Raw genomic sequence first — 19,347 nt, 5'->3', positions numbered from 1 at the left:
GCGGTAATTGATATGCTCAAAAATGTTTGGCACAAAAAAGTAAATACGCATAAAAGAAATATTTTTTACTTTAAGCAAATAAAATTGTATACCTATATTAAAACAGAAAGAAGAAGTAAAAAAAGCAATCTAATTTTTTTACTTTAATATAATAAAGTTTAGATAATAGATATTCATGTATGCACAAACATATATTTGAAGTCAGAATAAGAAGCTTTTTTTTTCTTTTTATAAACAATTGAATAAACAGGGTTAGCTATGAATGCAAAAGCCATAATTTAAAATTAAAAAAAACACAGCAACAATTTTTTAAATCATTTTTGTGCGTTTCTTTCTTGATGTTTATATCAACATATTTTTTTAAATTTAGATAATTATAAGATAACACCAAACTCCAGTAAACTTTACTTTTAATAAAAAGCATATATGTCATACGGAATCCATGAAACAATACTTAATGGATTATAGACATTTTTTAATGCATAATATAGCCCACCAATTTTTTTTTAAAGTTCCAACATGAGCCAGCCGTCAATAAATCCAATAAAAAGTAAACCAACAGGCCATAAATCCAATAACAAGTAAACCAACAAACCATAAATCAAATCAACAGTAAAAAAACGGGCCATAAATCCAAAAATAGCCATAAATCCAATAACAAGTAAACCAGCAGGCCATTAATCCAATAAAAAGTAAACCAGCAGACCATAATCCCATTAAAAAAGTAAACAAGCAGGCCATAAATCCAATAAAAAGTAAACCAGCAGCAATAAAAAGTAAACCAGCAGACCATAAATCCATTAAAAAGTAAACCAGCAGGCCATAAATCCAATAAAAAGTAAACCAGCAGACCATAAATCCATTAAAAAGTAAACCAGCAGGCCATAAATCCAATAAAAAGTAAACCAGCAGGCTATAAATTCAATAAAAAGTAAACCAGCAGACCATAAATCCATTAAAAAGTAAACCAGCAGGCCATAAATCCAATAAAAAGTAAACCAGCAGACCATAAATCCATAAGAATATTTACAAACCCGTTTCTTGAGACCCCCAGGAGGGTTGATGTTGCACCTGCTGATGGCCCCACAGATAGTTCGGTTGCCCCTGAACAATAACTTACTATAATTACAAGATGGCTGGTTTGCCCCTGAACATTATATTACTATAATTACAAGATAGTTTGGTTGCCCCTGAACAATAAATTACTATAATAACAAGATAGTTTGGTTTCCCCTGAACAATATATTACTATAATTACAAAATAGTTTGGTTGCCCCTGAACAATAACTTACTATAATTACAAGATAGTTTGGTTGCCCCTGAACAATATATTACTATAATTACAAGATAGTTTGGTTGCCCCTGAACAATATATTACAATAATTACAGGACAGCTTGGTTGCCCCTGAACATATTTGTTTAACTACGTCAATAAAGAATTTTATTCCTCCACACATCGACATTTTTGCCAATGCATCGAGTTAATTAAATATCTTCACATTATTGCACAATTTATAGGTTGACAAGGGAAACCAAAAAGTGCATTTTTATGCATGTAACCGGCCTCGTGACAAGGGCTATCCAATAAACTTTAGTTGTAAATAAACAAAAAATTCTCATTCGTTTTTGCATTATTTTCCAACTTCAAGTTGAGGCATAAGTTTAAAATAAAATGAAAAAGATTCTGAGCTCAAAATCCAGAGAAAAATTATTTAAAATATGTTTTGCGTAGTCAGCTTATTTGCTTTTTCAATTTATTTTGCTAAGAGGCGATAATTAAATCAAGATTAACCAAGATGTATGTATTTATAACTGTGTATCACAAATTAGACGGAATACAGCATATTCTGAAACGGATTAATTTCAATATTTTTGTAAAATCAGTGTTTATTTTCTTATAAGGCACAGTGTCGGGTTTGCTGACAAATTATTTCAAATAATATTAGTAAATTAAGCGCAGATCAAGTAAATTATTTCAAATAATATTAGTAAATTAAGCGCAGATCAAGTAAATTATTTCAAATAATATTAGTAAATTAAGCGCAGATCAAGTAAATTTGCTAGCTTGACTGATCAACTTTTAATTGACAATTATTTTAGTTAAAGGGTCTGTTCTTAAATTTTACCTGATGTTGTTCATACAACATTGACTGGTGGCGCATGTTGAACGAGGTTGGGTAGAACTGCCCCCTAGGCTGTTGGTAGAAGGTGTGTATGTTGGGAACTAGAGGGGGTGTTGCCGGGGGGGAAGGATGGTGTCTCAACCCCCCTTCAGGTTCCCTGTACAGCTGTCCAGGGGTTATACCTGGAACAAAAGAACAACTGAATTAGAATAAAAAAGAAAAAGAAAAGAAAAAATTGTAAGTTTTAATGATGTCTTCCTAAATTTGTTCAGTCACTCTGAATACTTTTATTTATTTCACTATAATTAATGAAATAAATAAATCCATTGTAAGTGTTTTTAAGCGTAAACTTGATATCCTAGAATAAGGATCATGTTGGATCAGAATATATGTTAAATAATAATGTATTTTTTATTTTAAACTAATGTTATTCGATATAAACAAATTAACTGATGACATATATTAAACATACAATCAGAAAAGTCGTTATTTGTGTTGTTGTATGATATTCTAGACCACTTGTTAAGAATATCATGAAGACTGAAGATCACTAACCACCAAACCCCTTGAATCCTACTACATAATTCACATTACACAGTCAACATTATCGTATCTTTAGTCTTAGCCACTAAATCAACTCTTCAGAAAATACTTTAAAATCTTTATAAAATAAGTTTTTTTTATTTATTTAATGTTTATGTTAACATCATCTTCGGCCTCTTTCATTTCTTCTTTTAAAAACTAATTCTAATCTAATTACATAATATGTATATAAACTATATTATATACTTTGCTTGTGTGTCTGTCTGTCTATATCAAATAAACGTGAAAACGGCTGAACCGATCGGGTACAAATACTCAAATTTTAACAGAAAAATTACCCAAATAAGATTTACAAATGAAAATGGCAACCTTTTATTCAGAAATAAAATTTAATTGGCTTCAAAACAAACACACATTAACTAACAAGCCAATAATAAATGAAAAGTACAGAAATGCTTTCCTTTCGTTTCGGGGATATACTTTCTAAACGTAATTTACATATTTATATATATATATATATATATATATATATATATATTTATTCTGCTCTAATATCTAAGTAGATTATTTCTATTTATTTATTAATATTATTCATGAAGAATTATAAAACTATTATTATTACGATTACTTAAGTTTTTGGAATAATCATTGGCATCCAAAAACATTATGTTACACTAATATCTTTAAATCCCGTCGAAAAATTAGCTGAGTTATCCTACCTCAACAAAATACTGCAATTTTCAAATTTCATTAATCTAAAGTGTGTGTTGAGAAGCTATAGTTCTTCATGAAATACGCAACTTACTTTACAAATAAAAATAATTTTTGAACTTAGAATAAGTTTAAAACCAAAAAGCATTTGATTTCCTTTCCCCTGGAACCTTGCTTACCTGGGTGTAGGTAGTAGGGAGGGAATCCTGGGGGTATACTAGAGTACTCCTGGGGCTCTTCTTTGATTTCGCCCCCACCATGACCGGGGGAAACACTCTCAGCACGTAGACTAGGAGAAGCAGAGGCAGCACGTGAGCATTCCTCAACTTCCTGTTTAGGTATCAACATCTCATACTGACGAGATACCATCTCTTCCATAGATTTGTGTCGCAGCGACTTTAATTCTTCGATCGATCGATTTCGATTCACAGCACTGGATTCATCGGCTTTCGACCGAAGAGAGAGATCCTGCGGGTAAGGGGGTGGCGGCGTGAGAATAGTTGGCCGCGGCGGGTGATTCGCGAAGGAAACCCTCGCCTCTGGTCTTCGCCGATCCTCTATTCGGCGCTCAAAATGTCTGTCATAAACCCGTTCTGGGGACTTGTCCCGGTTTTTGGGAGTATTTGGGGTGTTCGGAGGCAAAACATCAAACACAAAATTATCTAAAACTTTTGGGGTTTTTAATGCTAATCCTTCACTCATAAAATCATTGATGGTAGACCAATTTGGTGAAGGAACGGCAAGTGGAGAAGGATGGTAGTTAATGTCATCTTTAACCTTGAGATCCGAATACCGCGAATCTGAATTTCTTAATTCGACGTGGCGAAGGTCCCCTAGTCTTGAATCACAGCTTCTGTTTATATTTCGTTGTTGATACAATGCTTAATCCATCTTTTGATTTTAGAAACTTTGCATTTTGAAGTAGATTGCGCAAATTTAGAGATTTCGTTCTCAGATTACATTCGTAAAACTGTCGGGAGGTTCTTTCTTCAAAGAAAACAAAGAGCAAAGGACAAGATATTAAATAACAGACAGGAACAAAACATTGGGCCAACGGATTAGTATATGTACCGTATTTACGGATTTATTTTAAAACAATTTGATTTAAGGTAAAGCATCAACATTTTCCTTGGATGTTTGAACCGTTTAGGACTAGAACTTGAAATATTTACTGCTCCAACCCGATCCCGCACAGAATCCACAGAATCAGGAGGGCCCAGTCCACCTTAATCAAATTCAATAATTAATAAATTACCAAAAAAGTTTTTTTTTCGTATAAGTACAATTGTTCCCCCCTCCCCTTAAACGATTCCGATTAGAAGTCACAACCATGCGATTAAAAAATGTTTACAGTATTGAATATCATAATTATATTTAAAGTGGATAATCAATCAATATAGTGATGCTGTTATGTATTTATGTATTTATAAACATTTTTAATAATAATCAATAACAAATCTAACTGACATGAAGTAAAGAAACGCTAACTAAAAACAGAAAACATCCGGCTATATATAGGAAACATAATTTGAAAGACTAACAATATTGTAGCAAACCTTTTTATTATTAAATATTAATATCATTAAATATTAATAAACTGTTTGACCTGGGATATAAAGCTTAGATCGCTTCGTAGTACTGAGATCAGTTGGTCTATTATCATCCTAATAATAAACGCAGGTGAAATAATTGTAGGATTTTAAAGGGACTGTAAGTGTAACCGTAATTTAAAGTGAGATTTCCGACTCACATTGGTACCCTTTAAGCGTTAGCTGATCAAATATGAATTAAATATCCATGTTTTTACTTTTCAAAAACTAAATATTTTTATTTTTTCTCTCAAAAAGTGACTTGTGCATTTATTGCTTCAGAAACAATGAAGAAATTAAAAAAAAATAACGACAGTCCCTATAAGATATTTTTTTTAAAATTTTAATTGAACAATTGTAATTTTGCTTTACCTGTCGATCTACTCGATCTACGTGTTTACCTGTCTATCTACTCGATCTACGTGTTTACCTGTCTATCTACTCGATCTACGTATTTACCTGTCTATCTACTCGATCTACGTAGTTTACCTGTCTATCTACTCGATCTACGTGTTTACCTGTCTATCTACTCGATCTACGTGGTTAGAAAGATCTTTCGGCATTGAGTCTAAACAATTTTGAAAATTATGTTTTTTTATGAATTCTTTTTAAAAAATAAGACATTTTTACTATATATTCTAATATAAAAAAATGTTCTCTCCGTTTAAGATGCGAAATAAGTGACATAAGTAGCAAAATGGAGGAGTTGGTTTGTTACTCTGTGCCTCTCTTTTCAAATTCATGGGAATCACAAAATGCATTTCAAGTGAATTATGCAGAAGAAAAATTAATCACTAATTTATTTTTTTCACAGACTCGGGCCCCTCTGAACATTAAAATATCTTGCAAACTTTCTTTAGTTCATTTATAAATGTGAAACTTTTCTACATACTGGAAGTCTGGAATACAATCAAATCAAGCTTTATCGTCAGACGATTCATATTTTGTTTAAAACTTGACAAATATGTAATGTATTCATGTCGAAAGCTGTCTAATTATGTAATTGTACGTCGTACATATGTTTGGTTCCAAATATACAATTAAACGTCTGCACCACAAAAAAGGTCAAAACATTTTTGCTAAAAGGTTCATTTAATTAATTATTCAACTTGCAATAATTTCATAAAAACATTGAAAAGGTGAAAATAAAATATATGAAAAAGCAATAAAATGTTACATAATATAATACTAACCTGGCGTATCACAAGAATTTGAATCACTTTCAATACTCCTGGCTCCACTAGTACACAAAAAAACATTAACTTTAAATTTAAAAAAAGGGCAGATAGATGAGATAGATAGATAGATGGATGAATATTTGGTGGATTATGAAATGATGAAAACTGTATAAATCATTTTGTATTTAGAACTTCTAATCCCAACCTTTTCAGAACATTATTTTGATATTTAATGGAGCCTTTGTTAAATTAATTGCTCGTTAGCAATTAGCAATTTCTTAACGATAGAACCTTGTCTTAAAACTGTCAATAATCAGAATTATAATTTAAAATTAAAGGGAATGCTGACGAAGTTGACAGGAAACGGGAATGATGTTGGTAGATCATAAATCTTTTACGCTTAATAATAAAAATAATAATAATACCCTCAAATTCAAATAAAGGAACAGATTAATCGCCTCAAACTCTAATACTTGTGTCTTTGCAATCTGATGATGTAATTGTAAACCCTTCATATTCTAAACATTTAAAAGGAATTGAGTCTTTGGAACAAAATCAAACATTTGAACCACAATATCTTTAGAACTCGATGTTGTAAACCTTTGATATTTCAAACTCAGATAAGGAATTGAGTCTTTGGAACAAAATCAAACATTTGAACCACAATATCTTTAAACTCGATGTTGTAAACCTTTGATATTTCAAACTTAGATTTTTTCATCTAACAGAATTCATAGTTTGAAATATCTTAAGGTCTGCAACATTTGGTTCCAAAGATGAGCAGAAAATCAGAGTTTGTAGCAAAGACTCAATTCCTTTGATACAGAATACTTCAAAGATTAAAATTTCAAATGTCTACCACATTAGGCTGCGAAGATAATTAGATTTTAATTGAAGGATGATGATAGTAATCACTTATCAGCTCCTTTATTTAAATTTAACTTCAAGAAAAAGAAAAAACTGCTATTGAATTGCGACACATTAAATTAATAAATTAATAAATGCATAAGAAATAGGCTTTTCGAGCACTTCCGCGCACATCTTCTATTTATTTGTGAACATGTTCTCTTTGTATGCATTGTACAACAAAACAAACAAAAATCTATGGGATTTGATAAAAATAAAATTTTGTGGGTTTTCAAAATCTTTAATTTTTTTTAATTTTGTTAGAAGCCAATTTTTGAAAATTCGACCATCCTTAAACCTTTCCTGGGGTCACACGATGTCCCACAAAAAATTTAGGCCCGATCGGTTCAGCCGTTTTGATGTTTATTGGATATAAACAGACAGACAGACAAGCAAAATATAAAAAATAAATAAGTTTTGCTAAGTTTGCATATTTATTGTTCATGTTCCTATTTTGTTGCTTTAACTTTCGTCGTTTCGCCAGTATTCCATCATGAGGAGAACTTAAACCTAAAAATATAAAAATATCATGATCAGTGAAAGGAAAAAAAAATTCTATTGAAGAAGAACAAAAACTTTTTTCTTATATGTGTCTCAAAAGTTATGAGAAACCTATACAATAGTCCTATTCAGATTAGAGGTACAGTAGTCCTATTTAGATTAGGAGTACAGCAGTACTATTTAGATTAGGGGTACAACAGTCCTATTTAGATTAGGGGTACAGCAGTCCTATTCAGATTAGAGGTACAGCAGTCTTATTCAGATTAGAGGTACAGCAGTACTATTTAGATTAGGGGTACAGTAGTTCTATTCAAATTAGGAGTACAGTAGTCCGATTTAGATTAGGGGTACAGTAGTCCTATTAAAATTAGGGGTACAGTAGTCCTATTTAGATTAGTGGTACAGTAGTCCTTTTCATGGATTAGGGGTACAGTAGTCCTATTTAGATTAGGGCTACAGTAGTCTTATTCAGATTAAGTGTTCGGAAACGTGTGATATTGTTACATATTAGGTACTAGAGCTCGTAAGTCTAAAAAATTAATCTGTTAAGATCCAAGTAAAAATAGCATAATTTTACTTGGTACTTACTACGTATATCATGCTTACGTATCTAAAAAGATTCTCTTTATTTTTCTCTATTTTATATTTTAAATATTGCGTCGTAATTATATTAAAAACCATTAATTAGAAAGGTTAATGTTTAAATATAATTGGATGGGACTAGAGAGCAGAGAAAGCTCCGACACAACAGTAAAAAAAGTTAAAATGTAAGTAAAGATCGAATAGAAAACTAAGTGTAGAGATTAACAACATTTGGTCTTCCGAGATCCGGATCCAAGTGGTATAATGTCAAAAAAAACTCAGATAAAATATCTGTGGAATTGCCTAATCTTTAATTTGTCGTAAACTTAAAGCAAAAAATAAAGTGGAAGATGGTTTATTACCTATACTAGAGTCTAGAGGTAGTTCTGAGGGTGGATCTCTATGTTCTCTCCCAACACCCGGAGAACTAGAACAACTAGACAGCTTAGCCGGAGAGAACGGGCCCCAATCAGAAGGCCGAGGCGTCGTCAACGTTGGTGTTGACAACATGTCGTCTTTAACTATCGGCGTCATCAGCATCTTTGGCGTGTTTAGTGAATCACGCGGGGACCGGAGCGCCGCCATTTTGGTTTCCGGTCAACTCTAATTCATACAATTGTTTTATTTAACAGACTCCTCCTCCACTAAACGCATTCATCATACCTGAAATAAGAAAAATTAAAATAATTTTTTTTGAATGTTACAACAGTTTCAATTACTTTTTTCCAAATTGATTGTAAAATGAAGACCAATAAATAACAGGTTTCTTTAGTATAAATTGTTCAGCAACTTTAATCAGTTACAAGGTGATAGATTAAAAAATTGGCTAAATATCAGACTAAGAATCTAATCATGTACATGTACATGTGTGCACCAAACCTTAGAAGTAAAAGAAAGGAGAGGACGATAGACGTATTTACTATTTAGACAGCTTTTGAAGATTTGAACATCAACAAAGATTGTAAAAGAAGCTATGAATTTTATGTGCAAGGGAAGAAAGAGTTTGTCCTGGGCTGTTAACAACCTGTTGTATGTTTACAATAAGAACTAGTTCCTGAGCTATTTTAATACGTCTCTGTCAAACCACCACAATTCTAATATTCCTTGCACATAGTTCAATTCAAAAGAGTTTAAATATATTTAAAGCAGAGATCTGTAGGAGTTCAATTTCATTGGATTTCTTATCAGTCGAAATATAGAAAATGATTCCTAAAGGTGTCAAGCAAGGAAATTAAATGTGCCCCCCACCCCGTCGGCTCCATCTTTTCAATTCCCTACCAATATCCTCAGAGACCAGCAAACTCAGAGTTTGAAGAAATAAAATGTAGCAACTGCATTTAAAATGTTTGAATCTAGCTATAGTTATACCAGCAGGATAAATAGGAAAAATTTAAATGTTTAAGTCTAGCTATAGTTATATACCAGCAGGATAAATAGGAAAAATTTAAATGTTTAAGTCTAGCTACAGTAATATACCAGCTGGATAAATAGGAAAAATTTTAAATGTTTAAGTCTGGCTATAGTTATATACCAGCTCAAAACGTATTTTCTCCTGGAAATTTTAACAGTGCTTAAACATAACTTATAATTGTCGTAGAACGCTGATTTTTGCATGTGAACTAAAAATTATGTATTGTAACTGCAAAATTCAGTTTTATAAAAATCCGAGCAAAAGTGAAAAATATTTTGCACGCGCACTTTTGCTCGGATTTTTATAAAACTGAATTTTGCAGTTACAATACATCATTTTTAGTTCACATGCAAAAATCAGCGTTCTACGACAATTCTAAGTTATGTTTAAACACTGTTAAAATTTTAGGGAGAGTAAACGTTTTGTGCCCCCCCCCCTTCTAATAATATGTATATTGTACTGTATATTAGTGTATATTGTGTACAGTGGATGATGAAACATAATTGAAATGTTTTCATTACTACAAGCAGGGATTGATTCTAACCACCTCATTAGTAATTATCACTCCCCCCCCCCGCGTTTCATCATGGTCTTAATCAAATAGTGTGAATTTGTATTTATATGATTTTCTAAGAAAATTTTAAATTCAGTTTCAATGAGCAAGCTCTTAAAAAACAAACTCTTTTCTCTGTAGAACAATATCCATGTGTTGGTTATATTTGTTGCGCTATACAGTGTAAATAAGCTTAATTTTAACATTCATTGCATTCCCCCAAAATCCTATTATTAAACATAATATATTCATAACATTTTATTAATACGCCCAATCTTCATGTTATCTTCTTTACCAACCATTAACATTAATTATATAATATTGCAAATATTATTTTTAATATGACGTTTAACTCTCATAATTGATACTTAAATTAACCCCTCCTTACCCCCTATCCTCTATAGAAAATTACGTATTTTCCTTTCCCTTAAGTACCTCCCCTGCCCTCTCTCTTTCTCAAAATCTTAATTTCACGAGACATGGGGTCTAAAGTTAGCTCATATATCTTTCCTGAACTGTCATATTTTTACAGAATATATTTTATGTACTTTTATTTAACACTTAACCCCTTACTGTATGCACCCCCCCCCCCCAACACTTTTTTCATGTCATTCCTCTCCTTTCATTTATGTCATTCCTCTCCTTTCATTTATGTCACTCCCATCCTTTCATTTCATGTCACTCCCATCCTTTCATTTCATGTCACTCCCATCCTTTTATTTTATGTCACTCCCTCTTTTCATTTTATCACTTTATGTCACTCCCTCCTTTCATTTTATGTCACTCCCTCCTTTCATTTTATCATTTTATGTCACTCCCTCCTGCCTTTTTTGATGTCCTTTTATAATATATCCTCCTCCTTGCCTTAATTTCGAACATACCAGAAGAAGTCTGTAATTAATAAACAGTTAATTTCGCTGTGTTCAGTGTAGTATCCCCAGTTCCCTTATATAAAAAGTTTAAATTCTAATAAAACCATAATAATAGCTTAGTCAATTTATAGAGGGTTGCATCAAAGAATGAGACTTAATTCCCAACCTGGAGTTCCTTAAATATCACGATCTAAAGTTTATATTCTGGATTCTGCATCGAATATTATCTTGTAAATACCAATACACAATATTGTAAAGAAGAAGAAAAATGTGCAGTAACAAAATCTATACAGTCTTCTCTAGCTAGTAGCTTAGTAATAATTATTCTTAGAGCTAGCTGGTATAGTCGGAGATCCAGAGACGTATTCAGGGGGGGGGGGGCTCCTATTGGTGCTCAGACCCTCTCCCCCTGGACCAGTGAAAGCTATGGTTTTCAGGTTTTTTAGGTCCCAACGGGTGATGAACCGTCTGGAAAGAAATAAAACAATTTTAGCCCCTCCAGGCCCCTGGACAAATTCTTGAATACGTCCCTGCGGAGAGGTAATAACAGGGGTCAAGTAAAGATCTTTTCTAAAAACTAAAAAAACTTGAAAAATGCAAAAACATTTGCGTATCGAGCTCAAAAAATCAATTAACAGTTAGAATTAGTTTAGATTAGGGGTANNNGGAGGGGTTAATTATCCCAAGAGCTGCTTAAGATGTTTAAAATTTGTATCCCAGTTCAGTGACAGTGAATCACTGAATACTTTAGTTCTGAGACGATTCAAATTTATTTTAAGAAGTTCTGAATATTCGAATGTATGTATATTGAACATCATTTTTTCTCAAATTTTATTCTTGGATCATTTCTCTTCCATATATTTCTTATTTTAGATAATTGACGATAATCTCTTTAATCTAGTTTACAGAATCCTTCATAATTGAATGGACAAGTGCAGCAGCTGGGAGGGTTGGGATATCAAACACAGGGTTTCAAAAATATTAAAAGTGAGTTTGCGAAATAGGAAAAAAAATGCATTTTACAAAAGAAAAATTGTATTCCATATTTCTAAAAATTTCTCCCTCGACCAAGTTAAGTTGGCAAATTTCAGACCAATAATCTAATCCATCCAGTGTTATTTCATAAAAAAAAACTTTTTGATAGATAAAAAAAAACAAGTACAGCCGTTCAGGCGTTTATTGAATACAAACAAACAAACAAACATGACAGACAAGCAAATTATATATATAGATGTTAAAGGGACCATACATAATATATAATATTGAGTAAGGTTTGCATTAGGTAAACTGAAGGTTTGATCAGGAAAAGGTAAAGATTGGATGTATTGTTTTATAGTTAGTTAGTAAAGTAGTTAGATGCATGAGATGAGATGTTGATGGAAAATATAGAGATAGATAGATAGATAGATAGATAGATAGATAGATAGATAGATAGATAGATAGATCCTAGTAGATTGATAGATAGATAGATCCTAGTAGATTGATAGATAGATCCTAGTAGATAGATAGATAGATCCTAGTAGATAGATAGATCCTAGTAGATAGATAGATAGATCCTAGTAGATAGATAGATAGTTCTAGATCCTCTCAGCTCTCTTGTCAATTGAGTTAAAACAACAAATATGAGAAAGTAAACAATTTACCCTGTGTCACTATCTATCTATCTATATATCTATATATCTGGGTGTTTATTTAAGAATCACATTACATTGGGTAGTATTTCTTGTTAAGCTTAATATTTACCTTTCTAGCAAAATCCTAAAAAGTTTAAATTGCTCAAAATGTTTAATTATTTACATATATTGTTGACCTAAATTAGCTTAATATTCCTTAATAAAGGGAAAGTAATTGAAGTCACTAAAATTCTTTAGTAAGTTAGTTATTTTATGAATAAAACATTTAATGGTGACTTCATCCATATAATATTAATTCCACGTATATTTAATATCTGTAGAAACCCTGTTTTTTATAAACAAAGTAAAAAATCTCTGTACTACTGTTTTAAGATTTTTTACTCTTATTCTGCCACTGTTTTAAGATTTTTTATTCATATTCTACCACTGTTTTTTTCCACTGATTTTTATTCTTATTCTTCAAATGTTTTAAGATATTTTACTCTTATTTTCCTAATGTTATAAGATTTTTTATTCTTATTCTTCCACTGTTTTAAGATTTTTATTCCTATTCTTCTACTGTTTTGAGATTTTTTATTCTTATTATTTCACTGTTTTGAGATTTTTTATTCTTATTCTTTCACTGTTTTGATATTTTTTATTTCAGGTTCTCTGTATTGGTTTCATAATATTTAAATTTATTTATTGGACAAAAATGTTTCTAACATTTTAAAATTAGCATTTGCATTGTAATTAACAAGTTTTGATGTTGATTTTGCAAAGATTGTAAACTGTAAATTACCAAGATGTTTTTATGATTTTATCTATCTATCTATCTATCTATCTATCTATCTATCTATCTATCTATCTATCTATCTATCTATCTATCTATCTATCTATCTATCTATCTATCTATCTATCTATCTATCTATCTATCTATCTATCTATCTATCTATCTATCTATCTATCTATCTATCTATCTATCTATCTATCTATCTATCTATCTATCTATCTATCTATCTATCTATCTATCTATCTATCTATCTATCTATCTATCTATCTATCTATCTATCNCCTTTCTCCTTTAAACAAGATTACACTCCACCATACCACTAGACCTTTCTCCTTTAAGCAAGATTGCCACCATACCACTAAACCTTTCTCCTTTAAACAAGATTGCACTCCACCATACCACTAAACCTTACTCCTTTAAACAAGATTGAACTCCGCTATACCAATAAACCTTTCTCCTTAAAACAAGATCGCACTTCACCATACCACTAATCCTTTCTCCTTTAGAAAAGATTGCACTCCACCATACCACTAAACCTTTCTCATTTAAACAAGATTGCACTCCACCATACCACTAAACCTTTCTCCTTTAAACAAGAATGCACTCCACCATACCACCAAACCTTTCTCCTTTAAACAAAATTGCACTCCACCATACCATTAAACCTTTCTCCTTTAAACAAGATTGCACTCCACCATACCACTAAACCTTACTCGTTTAAACAAGAATGCACTCCACCATACCACTAAACCTTTCTCCTTTAAACAAGATTGCACTCCAAAATACCACTAAACCTTACTCCTTTAAACAAGATTGCACTCCACCATACCACTAAACCTTTCTCCTTAAAACAAGATTAGACTCCACCATACCACTAAACCTTTCTCCTTGAAACAAGATTGGACTCCACCATACCACTAAACCTTTCTCCTTTAAACAAGATTGGAATCCACCTTACCACTAAACCTTTCTCCTTAAAACAAGATTAGACTCCACCATACCACTAAACCTTTCTTCTTTAAACAAGATTGGACTCCACCATACCACTAAACCTTTCTCCTTAAAACAAGATTGGACTCCACCATACGACTGAACCAATCTCCGTTGTGGTAAATAAAAAATATCTTTTTTTAATCTCTTGACTCTTAAAAACGACAAAATGGTTCATCTAAAGTAGACAAAAAGGAGTGTCACGATGATCATGATACATTTATAGTTGTTTTACATATTCTTTATTATAGGATGAAGTGAAAGATCTGAGACCCCCCCCCCCATATTGGAAAGCCCAGACCTCCATCGGGGCTAGCACTCTTCCTCCATCACACTCAAAAAAAATTTATCTCCATTATACATTGTTTTAAGAAACATTTTGCTCCGGTTTAAATGATATTATTATCATGTATTTGATGCTATTTATTTCAAAATTTTTTAAAAATCTTTTTTTTGTTAAAAAACAACATGGCAAAAATTTCAGCTAATATATTTATATAGCTATAAGTAATTAAAGAAAACACTGTTGAATCAGTGCGTGAATAAAGAAAGTAACTGGAGGGTGGAGGATTACGTAATAAATAAAAGAATATAATAAATTAGGCTCATTAAACAAATACTTTTTCACTTTCTAATCTTTTTTCTTTAAACATTTCACTTCACAAATACTAATCACTTACTAACCTTTTTCTTTAACTCTTCAATTTGCAAAATAAAATTTAATGAAAAATTATGACCGAAGCAACAAGCACAAAAAAATTGTGGTTTTAACTTGAAATGTTACAGGTCAAAAAAAACGGTGGATAACTTGACGGGTGAACTAATCGATACCTGTGTGGTGGGTCCTGGAAAGGAAACTTCTGTATGTGTGGATTTAAACTAAACAAATTCTATGCATAATATTAAAATTAAAATTTCTTGTCAATATTTCATTAAAAGCATATAAGAATTTCAAATAAAAATAAATTATACGTATATTAGTCCAATGTGAAAATACTGCCTATACCTTAAATAAAACAGATCTTAAATTCCTCTATTAACAAGAACTCGGATGGCTTTTCTTTGTGTATTTTCAATTAAATAGAATTTTGCAAACATGCCTTCTTGCCAAGTCCATCTATTCTTTTCGCAAGGTGTGCAGACGGGGGGACAGGGGGGTCCAAGGGGTTAAGCATAGAAAGTAACCAATCCCATTTCAAAGATTCTTATGATAAATCTATGATTTGATTTTATATAAATCTGGTAAAATAGGTTTAGATATTAAAACTGTTTAGAATATGATAAAGGAAGGATATGAAGATTGGAGATATATTTCTGAATAATAGGTAGGAGGTCTCTCCTTACATCTCTACATTTACTTCTGTGACTTTATTAATTTCTCGGAATAGAAAGGTTAAATCCGGGCAGATAGGGGGGGGGGCGAGCAGTTTAGGGGGCGGGGGATATATGAACTGGGGGAATTATGCTTCTAAAACTTCGAAAAAGATGTTTAAACATTTGCAATTTGTATAAACTTGAACTACGTTTTCTGAAGATATTATATATTATTGATTTTTGTATATCAACACTCAACAGTTGATCTGTTCTGAAGAATTTGTTTTCTTAAAAACAATTGATCTGTTCAGGAGAACTTATCTTCTTTAAACAATTGATCTGTTCAAGAGAACTTATCTTCTTTAAACAATTGATCTGTTCAAAAGAACTTATCTTCTTTAAACAATTGATCTGTTCAGGAGAACTTATCTTCTTTAAACAATTTAATCTGTTCAAGAGAACTTATCTTCTTTATACAATTGATCTAATTAGGAGAAAAGATTTTCTTATAACAACTGATCATCGAAATAAAACAATTGATCTATTCCAAAAAACAAAGTTAAACTATTCAGAACATAAATTTCTAACAACAACAAAAAGTTGATCTGATCAAAACAGTTTATTTCCTGAAATAATGCACTTGCTTAATGCTTTGAAGATTAGGTTTCTTTGTTTTCCAGTAAATTATTTACTTTCTACCAAACAATCTATCCTTCACTACCAAAACGTAATTTTCGTGTCCTACAAAACATCAAAAACTGAAAACAAAACACATGCATAACATTTATTTTTGAATTTTCTCTGAAGTATTGTGCAGAATATACACATTTCGTCCAATATTTTCGATCAGAAATTGCTTAATTTTGAGGTTTTTATCATTTACAAAACATCATTATCTGGTAAAAAAAACGTTCAAATTTCTTCATAACGGAATGTTAAAACTATAACTCTGTGCAAAATGTTCTCTTTTTTATAAAAAAAATAAAATTTTTAATCATCAGAAATTATATTTATATATATTTAGATATATTATATGAATGTATGATTAGATCTTAAAAATCTAATTGGTAAAAGCTAAAATGTTAAAAAGAACAATAAATACATAGATAACTAGACTCAATGATTGATTTTTGAATTGCTTGAACAGTAAAGCACTGCCTACTGCCTATACAGTGTCCAGGCCTCTTTGTTTGTAGAATTGGTAAAATTTGCAACTTTTCAACCGTTTCAATTCAGTAGCAGAATACATACAGTTACGGGTCATATTATTTTTTAACATTATTTTTTTAAATCTAATAAAAATTTTTTCATTGGATTAAAGTTTTATACAAAAAAAAGACATGTCTAGGTGGACAAAAATAATAAAGTTTTGCAGAATATATTAAACCAGAATGAGATACAAGGATACACCCTTCCAATCCTATACATTGTAATAATACAATTTGTACTCAACATATATACAGATAAAAGAACATCAAGGCACGGTCAACTAGAGTAAATTGAAATCTTTTATGTTTTAAATTATAACTACTCGTATCGAAGAGTTATTGAGAAGAAAAATGTTCTGATTTTGTAATATGTAGCTTTCCTTATACTTGTGTGTAAATACAAACTCGTATCAGTAAAACAAAAATTAAAAAAAACATCGCCAGAAAGTTTAAAAGCTGGATTTCTGTAAAAATTTAAAACACCAATTATTGTATTAAAAGGATTAACAAGGTTAGGAATACAGTATGTATTATACAGGTGTACAAGGTTAGGAATACAGTATGTATTATACAGGTGTACAAGTTAATGATTAATTGAGTTTTAATTGATAAATTAAGTCATCCATTTTAATGCAGAATTTGTTAATTTTTCATTTGTTACATTTTTAGTTATTCCTTTCACAACAAAAAATGTTTATCATGCAAGTTTTTAATTTTTTTCAGCATTGTTGATTCAAACGAATAATCCTTATTGTAATGAATTAAATTGAATTGAATCTTTGCCACAAACTAAAATTTTATTTTTCCCTTAATCTTTACAACCTCATGACGTAAACCTTTGAAATTTTTAACTAATATTATTTAATCTGACAATAATTAGAAATATGTCTACTATACTTGGTTGCAAAAATATATGGATTAGAAAATATAAGTTTTTGGCAAACTTAATTCCTTCCTTGAGGGTTTTTATAATCGATCCAGCTTATTGATCGATTTCTTATTGTCTAGTTGAATATTTTTTAACAATTGTTGTGGGGGTTGACTCTGAGTGTTCTAGGTTAATGTTTTATATTCTAATTTAAATGAAAATCTTTATAAAGACTTTAATACAAACAATTGTTCTAATCTTGGGGTAAAAATGGTGTTTTAAGCCTATTGCCTATTTCTAAATAAAAAAAGCAAAGGGTCCCAAAGGCCCTGCCTACTTCCCCCCCCCCCCAGTGTGAAAAAAAGGAATTTATGGTCAAAACAAAGGCAAGTTGTTAAGATAATAAATAAATATTAAAAAGTTTGTCAACATTTGTGAACTTTAATAATTTGAAAATCTAGAAATCAACAAATAAATTCATGGATTATGATTTATCTTTTTCCAAAAAAGAAATTAAAACTTAAATACTGAGTAACCCTATACAAAATAAGGCGAGGGGGGGGGTCAAATTTTACAATTGTGAGGTGGGGGACCTCTCGATTAAAAAATTACAATACAAAAAGTCAAAAACTAATACTAAAAATTGGCTCAAGCTGACTTTAATGAATGTTTAGATAAAAAGTCTACGAATTTACCCGTCAAAGATTTGATTGAAGTAATAATTTCATTCCAAAATCCAAGTAATTAATTTTGTTTAACCTAATCACGTCATATTTTTTTACTGTTAACAATAATCGTAAAAAGATCAATCTATTTATATTTAAGTACAATTATTGAGTTCTCAAAAAAAACTTACCTTAAGGGGAATTCATACTTATTTTCAATGTTTCACTTACTCTTTTATAGCTGACGACACTAATGCAAATATATTACTCTTTACAAGGCACAGTACACTCAACACTTACTCAAGGTTTTAACAGTCTTTTTAACAACACCCTGTAACAGAACACTATTATACAGGGTGTCCAACGTAAAACTTTATCACTACACATTATCACTTCGTTCATGCCAAATCATTGTTGAGTAGAAGTGAATTGATTGTATATGAGTGTGTGAGTGTTTGTGTTTGGGACTATATTATGTCCTTGGGTTCTCTTCAACTGCTGTGTGGTGTATACACGGCCTAGTACTGTGAGACTAGAGCCGTCTGACTAGATTCAGAGCTAGCAGTGCTGCACACAGAGTAAATGGATACCTCTCTATATAAGAGGACTAGAAATTCAAGGCGCTTCGCGCCCTTTTTTTTAGGCTTTTAGGGCGCTTCGCGCCCATCTTCTATTTAAATTGTGAACATGTTCTTTTTGTTTACATTTCAAAACAAAGATGAAAAAAGTTTTGCGGATTTTTAAAAAAAAATTCGCGGATTTTCAAAAATTTTAATTTTTTTACAAAATTAAAAACCTCTAAAACACAAATTTTTAAAATTTCAATCATTCATAAACCTTCCCTAGGGTCCCTAGATGTCCCACAAAAAATTTGGGCCCGATTGGTTCAGCCGTTTTGACGTTTATTGGATACAAACAGACAGACAG

The 19,347-nt window shown here is 31.1% G+C and overlaps 1 protein-coding gene across 2 annotated transcripts; it reads right to left on the bottom strand.

The window, feature by feature from the left end:
- Positions 1-1,018: 1,018 nt before the first annotated feature.
- Positions 1,019-18,948, bottom strand: LOC111700098 (uncharacterized). Of its 2 annotated transcripts, none has more exons than XM_023470913.1 (10): positions 18,612-18,948; positions 8,496-8,796; positions 7,500-7,560; positions 6,160-6,206; positions 5,485-5,534; positions 4,984-5,041; positions 4,506-4,602; positions 3,557-4,230; positions 2,127-2,305; positions 1,019-1,104 (listed from the first exon to the last, which is right to left on the bottom strand). In XM_023470913.1, the coding sequence occupies exons 2-10, from the start codon at positions 8,716-8,718 to the stop codon at positions 1,027-1,029; spliced, it is 1,467 nt and encodes a 488-aa protein (XP_023326681.1). In that variant the 5' UTR covers positions 8,719-8,796; positions 18,612-18,948; the 3' UTR covers positions 1,019-1,026. The 2 variants fall into 2 exon arrangements, with proteins under 2 accessions (XP_023326681.1, XP_023326683.1); XM_023470915.1 differs by having other exon boundaries at positions 18,652-18,948.
- Positions 18,949-19,347: the final 399 nt, after the last annotated feature.

This window comes from Eurytemora carolleeae, unplaced genomic scaffold (genome assembly GCF_000591075.1).
Source record: "Eurytemora carolleeae unplaced genomic scaffold, Eaff_2.0 scaffold267, whole genome shotgun sequence".
In the NCBI taxonomy this organism is placed as follows: domain Eukaryota; kingdom Metazoa; phylum Arthropoda; class Copepoda; order Calanoida; family Temoridae; genus Eurytemora; species Eurytemora carolleeae.
Note: the sequence above shows the minus strand (reverse complement) of the source record. Positions and strands in the feature narration are given on the sequence as shown.

Excerpts from the sequence above, each read along its gene's own strand:
- LOC111700098 (XM_023470913.1), bottom strand. The coding sequence starts at position 8,718 with ATGGCGGCGCTCCGGTCCCCGCGTGATTCACTAAACACGCCAAAGATG. Across the intron at positions 7,561-8,495 it reads ACCTCTAGACTCTAGTATAG|GTTTAAGTTCTCCTCATGAT; the intron begins GTAATAAACCAT and ends TTATATTTTTAG. Across the intron at positions 4,603-4,983 it reads ATCTAAGCTTTATATCCCAG|GTGGACTGGGCCCTCCTGAT; the intron begins GTCAAACAGTTT and ends AATTTGATTAAG.